The 14,876-nt window shown below is 42.9% G+C and overlaps 1 protein-coding gene across 7 annotated transcripts in view; it reads right to left on the minus strand.

Annotated features, from left to right (window-relative positions):
- The window catches only part of znf276 (zinc finger protein 276), a 44,554-nt gene that overhangs the window by 24,940 nt on the left and 4,738 nt on the right, over positions 1-14,876 (minus strand). For 2 of the 7 annotated variants that reach the window (XR_009768540.1, XM_061676518.1), the window contains exons 1-8: positions 11,593-11,743; positions 10,879-11,154; positions 9,456-9,768; positions 9,287-9,333; positions 8,797-9,177; positions 6,077-6,158; positions 4,214-4,324; positions 1,724-1,799 (exon numbers count right to left, since the gene is read on the minus strand). Coding sequence is in view for 6 of the 7 variants with exons in the window: in XM_061676518.1 (XP_061532502.1) it covers positions 1,724-1,799; positions 4,214-4,324; positions 6,077-6,158; positions 8,797-9,177; positions 9,287-9,333; positions 9,456-9,768; positions 10,879-11,098 (1,230 nt within the window). In the remaining variant the exon portion in view is untranslated. Of the gene's footprint in view, positions 1-1,723; positions 1,800-4,213; positions 4,325-6,076; positions 6,159-8,796; positions 9,178-9,286; positions 9,334-9,455; positions 9,769-10,878; positions 11,155-11,464; positions 11,547-11,592; positions 11,745-14,876 lie in introns of those variants that run through there. The other 5 variants (XM_061676523.1, XM_061676519.1, XM_061676521.1 and 2 more) reach the window with 5 other exon arrangements.

Raw genomic sequence — 14,876 nt, forward strand, 5'->3', positions numbered from 1 at the left:
CTAGGTGAGGGACCAGACAAAGCACGGCTCAAAGACCCCTTATGATGACGACAAATGATGGACTTGGTTTTCCCTTGCCCGGACGTGCGTCAAGAGGGCCCCCCTCTGGAGCCAGGCCTGGAGGTGGGGCTTGAAGGCGAGCACCTGGTGGCCTGCACCCATGGGGCACAGCCCGAAAGGGTAACGTGGGTCCCCCCTTCCCATGGGCTCATGGGAGGGGCCATAGGGGTTGGGTGTAGTGTGAGCTGGGCGGTGGCTACAGAAGCTGGCTCTCGGGACGTGGAATGTTACCTCTCTGGCAGTGAAAGAGCCCGAGCTGGTGTGTGAGGTTGAGAAGTTCCAACTAAATATAGTCGGACTCGCCTCCACACACACCTTGGGCTCTGGTACCAGTCCTCTCGAGGAGGGTTGGACTCTCTTCCACTCTGGAGTTGCCCATGGTGAGAGACGCCGAGCAGGTGTGGGTATACTTATTGCCCCACGGTTCGGCGCCTGTACGTTGGGGTTCACCCCGGTGGACGAGAGGGTAGCCTCCCTCCGCCTTCGGGTGGGGGGACGGGTCCTGACTGTTGTTTGTGCTGCTCCATGTTAATAGGAAAATGAGGGACTAACACACACCTGGCCATGGAACAGCTCTTGAAAAGTGGGAGGTACATATACAAACTGTTGTAATTCCTACACTGTTCACCTGATTGGGATGTACAGTAAATACCCTCATATTAAACCGGAGTCTTTTTCTTTTCATTTCAAATCCATTGCGGTGGTGTTTAGAGCCAAAAAGATGAGCACTGTGTCAATGTCCCAATATTTATGGACCCGACTGTATGTTTACCTTATTTGTTTAGTCAAAAAGAAATCCTTTATTGCCTCTTTGTTCCCAAAAAAAAAAAAAAAAAGATAAGTACAGAGCCAATGTATGTGACCATGAGCACGGACCTTGAGGCACCGAGCGGGAGCTTCCCACTGAGCTGCCTGACCTTGGCCGGATGACCTGCCTGCACCGCACCACAGCCCCGGCAGCGGGGAGTGGTGAGATAGTATATTTCACGAATGAAAAACTGCGTAGTGAAATCAGAAACACCATTTTCATGTTCAGCCATTACTTGCTATTTCCTATAAAGCAAAAAAGATAGTGCCTGTGTGTGAAATACATGATGCACAGAGCGAATCTAAAGCTACACTGTGCGAGAGAAAGCACAACTGAGCATTCCACTGGTTGCGAATTGAAGCCTACTTCATGAACCCAAGGAATGTTTGTAAACAGATTTGTTCATGAACAAGTTCACTTATAAACTGAGGTTGCACTGAAATTGGCTCATGGATTGGATTATGCCCTCATGCCACCATCATAGATTTTTTTCTGACTGTGCATTAACCTGCACATAAGAGGTATGCAGGACTGGAAGGCAATTATTTAGAGCTCAGGAAGTGTTCCTTCTGTTGTTCCCCACACAAAAAGTGTACATGGAAGCGAGAAAGGATGAGGAGAGAGAAATGGTCTGTAACTACCATCATCAAAATCATTCCTTGCCAATTGTCTCTCCTTGTCATCTGTTCCATTGAGTAGCAGCTGGTAAAATAAATTCACAATCATTATTACTTCCTAATTGGAAAGTGACTGATTTGTGGTTAAACGATGATCATGTACTCACTTTATCGTTTTGAGCATGGGTATAGAATGACAGTTCAGTGAAAGACAGCTGGAACTAGCTACAGGTCTGACCTTTAAACCATCAGGAGCTCTATAGACAGCAGTGCAGCCTTGATACAGACACTTGTAGATGTTGGGCAGCTCCTCCCTGCATACAGAACACAAAAAGATTGTTTCAGTTTGAATCAATAGCATTGTAACAAACCTGTTTGCCATCACACCAGTGGTCCACAGTGGTTGGGATTGAGCTGAAACCCCCTTTTGTTGAAATTTGGTCAATTTCATAATTTTTCACAAAACTATACTATTGGTCAGTCCCCACGTGGGTCTTTATACAAATTATGGACAAATCTTAAGTGTTTAAAATGTCTTGCTCTCTTTGACAATGCAATGTTTATTGGCTCAACAAAGATCAGCGTTTCAAACATTTACATTTATTTGTGGTGGACGGCCACAAATAAATTTCAGCCACTGATTTTGGCTTTAGTTGCGCATAAATTGTGCCTCGGTGTGCTCTTTTTGTGTGTCTGCTAATAATCCATACCACCAATTTTCTTTCTGATACGATACTGAAAATACAGTCCCTCAAATGACTTCAAACTATTAAAATTATTATTTAATTTTGAGATTTTATTTTCTGGTATGGCGGCAAGGTGGACGACTGGTTAGAGCGTCTGCCTCACAGTTCTGAGGACCGGGATTAAATCCCCGGCCCCGCCTGTGTGGAGTTTGCATGTTCTCCCTTTGCCTGCGTGGCTTTTCTCCGGGCTCTCCGGTTTCCTCCCACATCCCAAAAACATGCATGGTAGGTTCATTGAAGACTCTAAATTGCCCGTAGGTGTGAATGTGAGTGCGAATGGTTGTTCGTTTATATGTGCCCTGCGATTGGCTGGCAACCAGTTCAGGGTGTACCCCGCCTCCTGCCCAATGATAGCTGGGATTGGCTCCAGCACTCCCGCGACCATTGCGATGATAAGCGGCTCAGAAAATGGATGCATGGATTTTCTGGTATTAGGGCCATTGACATTTGACAATGATGTCAGTATCGATCATTCCCCATGCCAGTGACGCTGCTTCACCCGGCGTATAATGGCGTCTCGTCATAGCACACTCGGTTTTGTTGTTGTTTGTGTGTATTTTTGCTTTTAAACACCAATCCATATTGGGAAAAGACTACGTACAGCGGACACTATCTGTAGCGGACACACGGCCAAGTAAAGATGACACCCGGGGCCCCAGTTTCTGGCGACCGCCGCTCTTCCCGCCGAGCTAGACAACCACGGAGTGGCGAGACTCAACTTCACATACATACAGACGCTAAGACGTTCATCAAAAGCAAGCCAAAGACATCTGCTGTTGCACGCCGACGATAAGTGAATTACCAGCACCCGGCGCATCAAAGCGGAGACAAAAGATACCTAGTTTGCAACAAAACGCTAAACTACAACCCCAATTCCAAAGAAGTTGGGACGTTGTGTTAAACATAAATAAAAACACAAAGACAAGATATTTATTGTTCAAACTGATAAACTTGATTGTTTTTAGCAAATAATCATGAACTTATAATTTTATGGCTGCAACACATTCCAAAAAAGATGGGACAGGGTCATGTTTACCACTGTGTTACATCACCTTTTCTTTTAACATTCAATAAACGTTTGGGAACTGAGGACACTAATTGTTGAAGCTTTGTAGGTGGAATTCTTTCCCATTCTTGCTCGATGTACAGCTGCAGCTGTTCAACAGTCCGGGGTCTCCGTTGTCGTATTTTACGCTTCATAATGCGCCACGCATTTTCAATGGGAGACAGGTCTGGACTGCAGGCGGGCCAGTCTAGTACCCGCACTCCTTTACTACGAAGCCACGCTGTTGTAACGTGCAGAATGTGGTTTGGCATTGTCTTGCTGAAATAAGCAGGGGCGCCAAACTGTATTTACTGACATTGGTTTTCTGAAGTGTTCCTGAGCCCATGTGGTGATATCCTTTACACATGTATGTCGGTTTTTGATGCAGTGCTGCCTGAGGGATCGAAGGTCACGGGCATTCAATGTCGGTTTTCGGACTTGCCGCTTATATACAGTGATTTCTCCAGATTCTCTGAACCTTTTGATGATATTATGGACCGTAGATGCTGAAATCCCGAAATCTTCTATATACATATAGAACATGCAAAACATGCAGTGGAACTTTTTCAAAATTATTTCAATGAAGAACTTGTGGGTTTACAGTCTGAGTCGTGTGGCAGTATCAAGTGGGTTGCTGATTAATGGTGGACATGAGTCTTAAGTCTTATATATATATATACACATATATACATATACACATATATATATATATATACATATGTGTGTGTATGTATATATATATATATATATATATATATATATATATATATATATATACACACACATATATATATACATATATATATATATATATACACATATATATATACACACATATATATATATATATACACACACATATAGAGAGAGAGAGAGAGAGAGAGAGAAAGAGAAAGAGAAAGAGAGATCATGTACTTAAGCAGTTGAGATGTTTTACCCTTTAGGTTTGAACTTGTTCTTCCAGCCAGGTTTAGGTCCAGGTTTCCTTTTAACTTTAGGATCTCCTGAGGTATTTGTAATTTGTTGTTGTTCGTTGGGTCCAGTTGCTCTGTGAAGAAGAAGTGGATTTAGTTCCTGAGATTCTATGTGCAGGAACAATCTTTGCTGAATAATCCTAACTTTTTGTCCTAGTATGGGCTCAAACATCTCATCGGTTGAAAAGCATTTTCTACTTGTGTCAAACTCATCGTCTGAGATCACTTCGGACACAAAAGGACAGGTAAGAGACACACGTGCACGCACATTATGATTTCTTAAGACTGCATACCACAACACCCAGCTTCAATCTCTTGGTTTGGTGGTGTGTTTATGTGCCCTCCGATTGGCTGGGGACCAGTTCAGGGGGTACCCTGCCTCTCGCCCGAAGATAGCTTGGGATAGGCTCCAGCACGCCCGCGACCCTAGTGAGAATAAGCCAACGGGTTCGGGGATTGCCGCCACGACAGGCACCGACACACATGGTCCACTCGGACTCGATGTCCCCCGGAACATGAGCCAGACATTCCCAGCAGAACCTCACAATACGTTTGGGCCTGCCACGTCGGACCGGCATCTTCCCCCACCATCGGAGCCAACTCACCACCAGGTGGTGATCAGTTGACAGCTCCGCCCCTCTCTTCACCCGAGTGTCCAAGACATGCGGCCACAAGTCGATCATCGAACTGCGACCTAGGGTGTCCTGGTGCCAAGTGCACGTGTGGACATTCTTATCCTTGAACATGGTGTTCGTTATGGACAATCCGTGATGACCACATAAGTCCAATAACAGAACACCGCTCGGGTTCTGATCGGGGAAGGCCCTTCCTCCCCATCACGCCCTTCGTGGTCTCACTGTCATTGCCCACATGAGCATTGAATTCCCCCAGCAGAACGATGGAGTCCCCAGCGGGAGCGCTCTTCAGCACCCTCGCCAAGGACTCAAAAAGGGCGGGTACTCTGAACTGCTGTTTGGTGCATAGGCACAAACCACAGTCACACACCTGCTCGGCGCCTCTCACCGTGGGCAACTCCAGAGTGGAAGCGAGTCCAACCCCTCTCACCACAGATGCTGCCTGAACTCTAAAAGACGGCGCATGTCACAGGTGTAACTAATTAAAATCAAGCAGCAGAAAGATGCTTCGCTCATTGTCTGAATACTGAAACCCATGTAAAACAAATCCATCTACAAACACCAGAGAGGCAGCCGGTTTTTCACCTTATGGCTTGTTGAGATGTCCTGAAACTGCACACAAATAAAAGGAAGAAAAGGAACGCTGTCTGGTCATTTGAGTGAATTCCATTGAGAACCTCTGGGTAGATGAAGTAGCAAAACTTGAGTAACTCTTGTCTTACAGTGGGACGTTTGATACTGTAGAATCTACAGTATCAAACGCTGCACTGAGATCTACAGTGTAGATCATGACATACTAGGCTGAGCCCTGAAAAATAAAAGGCTTTTTTACGTTTGTTATCGCAATGAGTGCCTGGGAATTATTTGACGGGTCCGTCGCCGGACTCCGTGGAAGCACTATCATGGTTAAATTAGCCAATTTTTCTCCTTTAAATTAATTTGATATAAAAATTAACCTTCTCATCAAATCTCATTTACAATCAATTGCCCACATTTGTGGGAGTACTTTCTAGCACAGTATGCCACAGAGAATCGAGATTTTAAAGGGAAAGTCAAGGTTTGTTTTTTTCTAAAAGGTACACTGATTTATGCTGAGCACTGTGTACAAGTAGTACGTATATGAGTAGATTGGTGGTGCAATTCTGTTAATGTTCTAAATATAAACAGTGATACAAGTAAACTGTAACACACCTGTCAGATAGATCAGTATTAGTCAGCTTGTCCTCTTGCTGCTCCCGAACAGGAGAAATTGCCACTTCTGAGTCTGCAAACTCTAGGGACAAAGTCACAATAAACTCAGGGAATGCAAACTGATTCAGTGAAGATACAATGGGAAGATTCAGAGTTATGAAGAAAAAGTGGAGGTTCCGACTTTTGATCATTGTAGTCAAGGTTAATCTGTGTTCTTCAGCATTAGTTTTTATATGTACAGTTGAAACCAGAAGTTTAAATACACTATATTAAGAGAGACATCCACTTTTTTTCCTCAGTCTGACATGAATTCAGACTATACTTTTCCTCTTTTAGGTAAATTAGGATTTCCAAAATGATTTATATTTGCTGAATGCCAGAATGATGAGAGTCGGATTTTTTTTTCTTCATTACTTTCTTCAAATTGAGAAGTTTACATACAGTGCCATGAAAAAGTATTGGCCCCCTTCTCAAATTCTTATATTTTTGCATAGTTTCCCCACTTTAATGTTATTTAATTTAACTGGCAAGTCTTTCACATCTCTGTGGAGATATTTTGGCCAACTCTTACTTGCAGAATTTTTTGAATTCAGCAAAATGGAGGGCATTCCAATCGGATTCAAGTCCGGACTTTGACAAGGCCATTCGAAAACCTTAATTTTGTTTTTTTAAGCCATTCAGAAGTTGACTTGCTTGTGTGTTTTGGATCGTTATCCTGCTGCAGAACCCACGCGCGCTTCAGCTTAAGGTCACAAACTGATGGCTGAACACTCTCCTTCAGGATTTTCTGTTAAAGAGCAGAATTCATGGTTCCATCAAACACAGCAAGTTGTCCAGGTCCTGAAGGAGAAAGCAGCCCAGGGCGATCACACTACCAACACCATGTTTGACTGTTGGTATGATGTATTTTTCTGAAATGCTGTGCTACATTTACATCAGATGTAATGAGAGACACACCTTCCAAAAAGCTCAACTTTCAACTCATCAGTCCATATAATATTCTCCCAAAAGAGTCTTGGGAATCATCCAGATGTTTTCTTTTTGTTTTTTGTTTTTTTTGCAAAAGTAAATGAGCCTGTTTTTTTTTTTGGTCAGCAGTGTTTTTTTGCCTTGCAACTCTGCCAAGGATGCCATTTTGTCCCCAGTCTCTTCCTTATTGTTGTGTCATGAACACTGACCTTAACTGAAGCAAGGGAGGCCTGCAGTTCTTTAGAAGTTGTCCCAAGTTCCATTGTGGCCTCCTGGATGAGTCATTGTTGTTCTCTTGGGGTAATCTTTGTAGGCCGGCCACTCCTGGGAAGGTTCACCTATGTTCCATGTTTTTCTCTATGTGAGGATCTGCTTCACTGGAATCCTAAAGCTTTAGAAATGGCTTTTGTAACCCTTTCCAGACTAATAGATGTCCATCCATTTTCTACCGCTTATCCGAGGTCGGGTCACGGGGGCAGTAGCTTTAGCAGGGAAGGCCAGACTTCCCTCTCCCCAGTCACTTCATCCAGCTCTTCCGGGGGGGATCCCGAGGATTTCCCAGGCCAGCCGAAGGATGTAGTCTCTCCAGCGTGTCCTGGGTCGTCCCCGGGGTCTCCTCACGGTGGGACGTGCTCGGAACACTTCACCGGGGAGGCGTCCGAATCAGATGCCCCAGCCATCTGGCTCCTCTCAATGTGGAGGAGCAGCGGCTCTACTCTGAGATCCTCCCGGATGACCGAGCTTCTCAAGCTATCTCTAAGGGACAGCCCGGACACCCTGCGGAGGAAAATCATTAAGATGATAACTTCTTCATGCCTGAACTGACAAAGCCATATGCATATCCATCGTGTGTGGTTTCAGCAGGATGCGGTGACGGACCACACAGCCAGAGCATCAATGGCTGTTCTTCGTCCTCTTTATGTGACCACCTCATTTCCAGGTTTGCTGAGACTCCTTGGCCCCCTCAGTCCCCCGATTTGTCCGTATGTGATTATTTTTCGTGCCGACACCTCAAGGCACGTGTGTATGCGCATAGTCCCCGTACACTGGACGAGTTGAAGGAAGCTATTTGCGTGGAAGTCACTCCAAATCAACTAAGCAAGGTTGGAGAAAGTGGGAGCCAACTTGCATCAATGAAAACAGACACCACATGATGGATGTTGTTTTCCCACACTTGATTGTGTCAAATGCTATTTCAATACAAACAAGATGTCAATTAAAAAAAATGTGCAGCTACCATTTATTATTTTGTGTTTTTCCAAAAACATCTGCCCTTTCTGCCCCACCCAGTATAAAGCTAGATAGACCAACAAACACTGTGATGTTGTTAATGGGCTCCAGACTTAAAGCACTCGATTGCAAATGATTTTCAACTAACTAAATATTAAGCAGTTTGCTTATGTTTACAACTATGGCAATTATGCAAATACTCTTGACAATTATGCAAATACTCTTGAGACCCTGAAAATGTGGCTTTATTGCTAAAAAATATCTATAATTTTTAAATGTAGTACCTTTATATTTGTGAAACTGTTTTAATTTAAGTCTACACTTCAATCACATCTTGTTTTACTTTAAAGACATTGTGGTGGTGTATAAAGGCAAACTAACAAAAGCTCTGGTATTCTCCATTACTACTTGACCCAAATTAATAAAAATGTTTTAGAATGGTTAATACATTTCTTAAAAAGTGGAAATGTTAAATTTTGTAAAAGAGAAACTTGGAATGGTGATTTGGATAACAAATGCACCTTTAGTGTTGCAGGTCCAGTCCGTCAGCGTTGAGCTTTGAACCAGTGGAGTGACTGCTGGTGGACTCTGCTGAGCCTGACAGCCTGGCGTCCCCACTGTGCTTCTTTCCTCACAGGCCACCTCCAGTGAAATCTCTCTGGCCCCATTTCCACTCTCTCCTGGGTTGAGCAAATATCCAAACCTGACAGAGGTGGTGCCCTGTGTGTTCATAGTGTAGCTGTGCCCATCAACACAACACCACACTGCTTTGACTGAGCTCCAGCACTGCCCCTCAAGCATCTGATTCAGGTCAGGGCAAGATTTGCAGGCCTCTCCGTGATGGTGAGCCCATGACACAAGATTGTGAAGGGAGGCAGTGTCTAAAGAAAAGGATGGTGAAGCTGGAAGAAAAAGAAAATACAACAACAAAAATATCTCAGATTGTAATAACTTGTCAAAGCAACTGTGAGGTTCTAACAATAAGGACATACAGGTGATGTTTGTTCTTACTTGTAGACCCATCGTTTATTAAAGAGTCTGAAAACATTGGCTTGTGCCTGGAAAAAAAATATATAAAAAATATTTGTACCTTTACAATAAAAATGCACTCATCAAAGTAATGACAGAAAATTAAAGATTTTGACACCAAATATTGTATGTAATCCTTTTGAGGTCTCACCTGATTTTAGAATTGTCTTTCCCAACAGGCAGGAGATTAACCATCTGCAGAAACCTAACCAGAATATTGTGGCACTTATAGAACTTGCTGTGACATTTCTTGCAAACAAATTCTGATAATCGAGAGTCAGGGTCCAACTGTACTCCAACCAGTCGCTGGAAGTCGATGTGGAATAAAGAGGGTGACTTGGCAGCAGCATATGCTTCCTCATTAATAAGATCAGGAAAATCGTGAGGCCATTTGTTGAAGGCATGTAGCACACTCCGTGGAGAAAACTTTCCATGGCACAGCCTGCAGATGGCAGTGGATAATTCTATTGGGATGAAATATAACACCAATCAGCAAATGATAGTGAAAAATTGGATAATAACATTGTCCTAAATCGGAGGAAATAATTACAATGATTTTGTAAGTTTACCCACTGTCAATTTTAATGGTAGGTGTATTTCAACAGGGACAGAATATCAAAAATAATATCACATAAAACAAAAGATTCAAATTATTTTGCAATTCATTGAGGTAATTAAGTATTTGATCCCATATCAAAACATCACTTGGCTCTTGGTGGAGAACCCCTTCTTGACCAGTACAGAGGTCAGACGTTTCTTGTAGCAATTGGCTTATTGTACTATTACATATACGCAACAAATTAATGGATAACTAGTTTTTAAATCAGAAGTCAAGGATAATAGTTTTTGCAGCTACTGTTCAAGTTACCTTTGGGGTAATAAAAAATGCTTTTTCAGTAGTTCAACAGTATGGTACATATTTTAGCAAGAATCATGGAATGTGACACAATTTTCTTTCATGGGCCACATAAAAAAATGTGGCGGGGTGTATCTGACCCCCGGGCCTTGAGTTTGACACCTGTTATTTGGATCGAAGAATACCAGTGTTTCCCCAGATATAAATTTGTCTGTGGTGGGACACCCCAAATCAGTTTTGGCTGCCACTAATAGATTTTGGTGCTACCTGTCAATAAACAACCAATGTGTTAACTTGCGCAGAGATTGTGCCGCTCTGCTTCTTGTGTGCATCTGCAAATCAATACCAACGCTTTCTGATACTATATTACAAATACAGTACCTCAAATGACTTAAGTATCAAAAGTATCGATATTTTAATTTGAGAGTTGATCTTAACATCTGGTACCAGTGGAATCGACATTTCAGACAGTGTCGATCCCCACACCACTCCTGCAGGCGTAATGGCCGACTCGTCACATTTGTCAGATTTTTCTTGGCTTAAAATTTTGAAAACTATTATTTCCGTTCCCCTTGACAATTTTTTGCTGCTTTGTGTTGGTCAAATCAGTAAAATCTCAAAAAAAAAAAAAAAAAAACATTTTGTGGTTTGTAAGTTGGGAAATGACATTGAATGAATAAAAAAATGTTTTCCAAAGAAAAAACAATTAGCCACTCACTGGAGGATTTTGACTTGCCATCTGAATGCTTGTCAGCCAAAGTGGAGGTAGCATCTGTTGCGGCATCTCCACGATACAGGTCAGATGTTGCTGCAGCCACATGGATGTTTCTCTGAGTTTTCCTTTGACTTCCACACGGTCTCTTCCCTTCACAGAGCCTCCCGCTCTTTTGCGATGGTGATGTCTCAGATGACCTTGAGCATCTACCTTTCCTCTTCATGGTTTCTTACTCGTCTTTCAGTGGCTACGGTAGACGATGGCTCTCGGATGTCCCTGCTAATACAAAATGCAACATGATTCGAGATATTAAAAAAAGATCATTCAGTTTGCACTACTTTATTTCATTTCACAAGTCTATATGTCGAAGAATTTTTGGGCACCGTTAATGTAAACGTATCTTGTTTTTATGTTATTGTCTATAGTCACAGAACTGTGGAAGAGTGTGTTCAGCTTGTTAAAGCGTGCGTTCGTATTGTTTTACAACAGCCGCGTTGACGTTGTATTGTACGAGAAATGTATTCACATAAAGGTCATCAATTTCGGTAACATTTTAGTAAATAACTGACGGTTCCATTTGGCCACTGACCTGCGATAGTTACTAACCAACAATTGTACGTTCACGAGTTCTACCATTCGCTGGTTAGCCTCATTATGCCACGATGACTACGTTTGTCTTGCGCAACATTGACGTCTGCGTCTCGTAGCAAATCTTACCTTGGCTAATATCAGCTGTAGAAACCTAGCATCGGATTCACGAAGATTTGCAAGACTCTCAACTCTACTGCTAGTTGTAAACATTTACGGTCCGGAAATGGTTCCTTTTTTTCCTTCTTCTTCGGCACTCTGCGCGACGAGTTTAGAGCGTCATGGTGCCATCTATTGAACATTTACAGCAGGACCCACCAGTAAATACGACGAGGGATGGGACAAATCGTAAAATGTTTATCTTTGTGTGTGGGTGGGTGTTTTTTGTTTCTTTGTTTTTTTGATATAAGAAATTAATATGAGAAGAATACGAAAGCCCATTCCGGCGAGTGGAAAACAAAATTGTTTTTAGGACTCAGCAGGAAGCTTGTTTCCGCCAGTGAAATTGTTTTACTGGCAAGAAGCTCTTCCACCAGTGAAGTTTTACAATTTGATTTGACTCCATTTAGGAAAAATAAATACATAAATACATACATACATACATACATACATACATCAGGGGCGGAGCTATGGGCGGGCCTGGACCCAGATTGACAGACTGCCCACCCGGTGAGATTCATGAAAAAAGAGATATTTGAACTAGAATTTGATATAGCCTACACAAAAATGTTCCACGTGATCGGTCGGTCACGAGACGTTTATTGACTCGGGAAATGAGGGAAACACGTCGTCGTCGCCATCCCGGGAGGAAAGTCATGCGAGCTCTTCAACTAATGATACAGCTCCGACCCAGAGCTGTATCATTAGATGATTCTACACCCATTGATGACTCTACACCTTTTGATGGGCGAAACAGTTCACTCAGCACATCAGAAGGAAAACGGATCGGGACAACTTTCCCACTCTGATGGAAATACTGGACATTTTTCCAAATGTGAACAGTCTGTTGAGGGTCATCATAACGCTCCCTTTGCCCTCCTGCAGCGTCGAGAGACTTTTCTCCGCCACAAACAGGAGCCAGACGTGCCTGAGATCATCCATGCTTACCGGACGCCTCGGTAATTTACTGCGGTCAAGCCAGCCGCCCCTAATTTGCTTCATACTAGGCATTACTACCGTATCGGTCGCCAACTCGCGGAGAAAGCCACCTTCAAAATAAAAGCCTCCCAATAATACGGACGTCAGTGCTCTTCGGTGAAGGAATGCAACCAGCAAGGTTCATTTGAATCTTGAGATGCATTCAAGATGTAGTTTATTTGAAATCTTATGAAAAATAAATCATCGTCACAGTGCCCAAAGCGTTTTACAAGGCCTCCCATTCACACACCCATTCATGAACCAATGGGCGACTGCTGCCACGCGATGCGCTGCCAGGCCCACTGGAAACAAATCAGGGTTCAGTGTCTTGCCCGAGGACACTTCGACACGCGGACAGTCGTAGCAGGGATTCGAACCTGCTCTGCCTACTGAGCCAAAGCCACCCCGACATAATCGCATTGGTATCGCAAGACATGTCCAGATCTGTGTGGCAGACCACCATGGACTCCACTAAAAGAGGTTTGATGAAGATCTGATATTGTATTTCAAAATAAAAGTCTCCGAAAACTGCATATTTCGCTGTCATTACCCCTGACTGAAAAAAAATCTGTTAAGAAAAATCTATGAGATATCGCAACACCGGTCCTGTTCTGGGGGACCATTTTCTTCATTTTTGTTTTTAGAAAATTGCATTGACAAAAATGTCCACCTTGTGAAAATCTGTTGAGAAAAAATGTCAATGTCCATGCATTACCTTCAAGGCAACATCGACTTTCTCAACATGGCCGCCACGTAGGGGGTAAATGGTCAATGGACTGCACTTATAGTATAGTATAGTGCTTTATCTTAACCATCACAGTGCCCAAAGTGCTTTACAAAGCCTCATGTACAAAGACTTGCGTGGATTTCCTCCTAAAACATGGCGTACGCTCAAATCCAGAAAACGTCGTACGCACAAAAATATTCCGATGTATGAAACTCTGCGTACTCATGAATCCATGCACATTTCCTTCGTACATTCCAATCAACGTGGAAATGAGCGCACATGTCGGAGTAGCCGACTCCTCCCTGTCCACGCCCATATTTGAATATGCAAATCATATTTAAATGAACCCTGCACCTGAGATGCCCATCTCTGCATGATCAGAAAAAAAGGAAAATGAGAAAGGTAATGAAAAAAGAAAGAAAAAAATTCTGAATGTGACGTTGCTCAATGAAGTGGAGGCACGCAAGAAAATCCTCTTTGGCACGCTGTCCTCCGTTGTTAACAACACGCGAAGGAGGAGCGAATGGGACAGCGCGTGTGCGGCTGTCGATGCTGTGGGCTCGGAACAGCGCGCACACGCTCCTCTAAACAAATGTGTTCATACAGTAAGCTACACTCAGCCCTGTGAGAAAAGGTTCATAAATCTAAATGATGGATGTGTGGTATTTGTAATAAATATGTTGAATTCAAATAGAAGCACATCAGCATATCAAAGAGGATATCAAAAACATATTTGAATACATAGGAGAGGACACACACACTGACAAAAAAAAATCGTTTTTTTTGTTAGGGGAAGATGGGTCAATTATGTCAATTTAAACACATTTTAATCATGTGCAACCGATGTACATGTTCAAATGGAGTAAATTCAAAGGACTCTTTTTTTTAGTGCATGTCCTGGAGTCACGAAGCGATCGTGAGGGCAATAGGCGGCATAAATGATCGCCTCGATCAATTAATAGCTGTCCTCACAAATGTAACTCGTCCACAAAAGTCCCTTTAGAAAGCCTTCGTTCACGTCTACAAATGAACAAAAACAAAACGAAGGTCATATTCAATCGTTACTGTCCACAAAAAGATGTCAGAATTGACGACTATGTCCTAGATGCCGTCGACAACTACATCTATTGAGGCCAACTTCTGACAATGGATGGAAATACAAGCACTGAAGTTGAACGCTGCATAAAGCTTGCCTGGCAGGCTTATGGAAGGGTTATATTCAAGAACAATCTTACCATTTGCTCGAAAAGAAAAGCTTTCGATCAATGTATTTTACCAGTCCTCACTTACGGTAGTGAAACTTGGACGACGAATGCCAAATTTATACAAAGGCTCTGTGTAACCCAAAGGAACATGGAACGCCAAATGTTGAAAATAAGCAGACGCAAGTTACCGAGCTCATTCAAAAAATAAAAAGCCATAGATGGAAATGGGCTGGCCACGTTGCCCGAAGAGCTGACAAAAGGTGGACGACAGAAACTATCAAATGGATACACTGGGCACAAAGCGGCCATGTTGAAGACCTAAAAGAAGATGGGTAGATTAAATT

This window comes from Phycodurus eques, chromosome 5 (genome assembly GCF_024500275.1).
Source record: "Phycodurus eques isolate BA_2022a chromosome 5, UOR_Pequ_1.1, whole genome shotgun sequence".
NCBI lineage: Eukaryota > Metazoa > Chordata > Actinopteri > Syngnathiformes > Syngnathidae > Phycodurus > Phycodurus eques.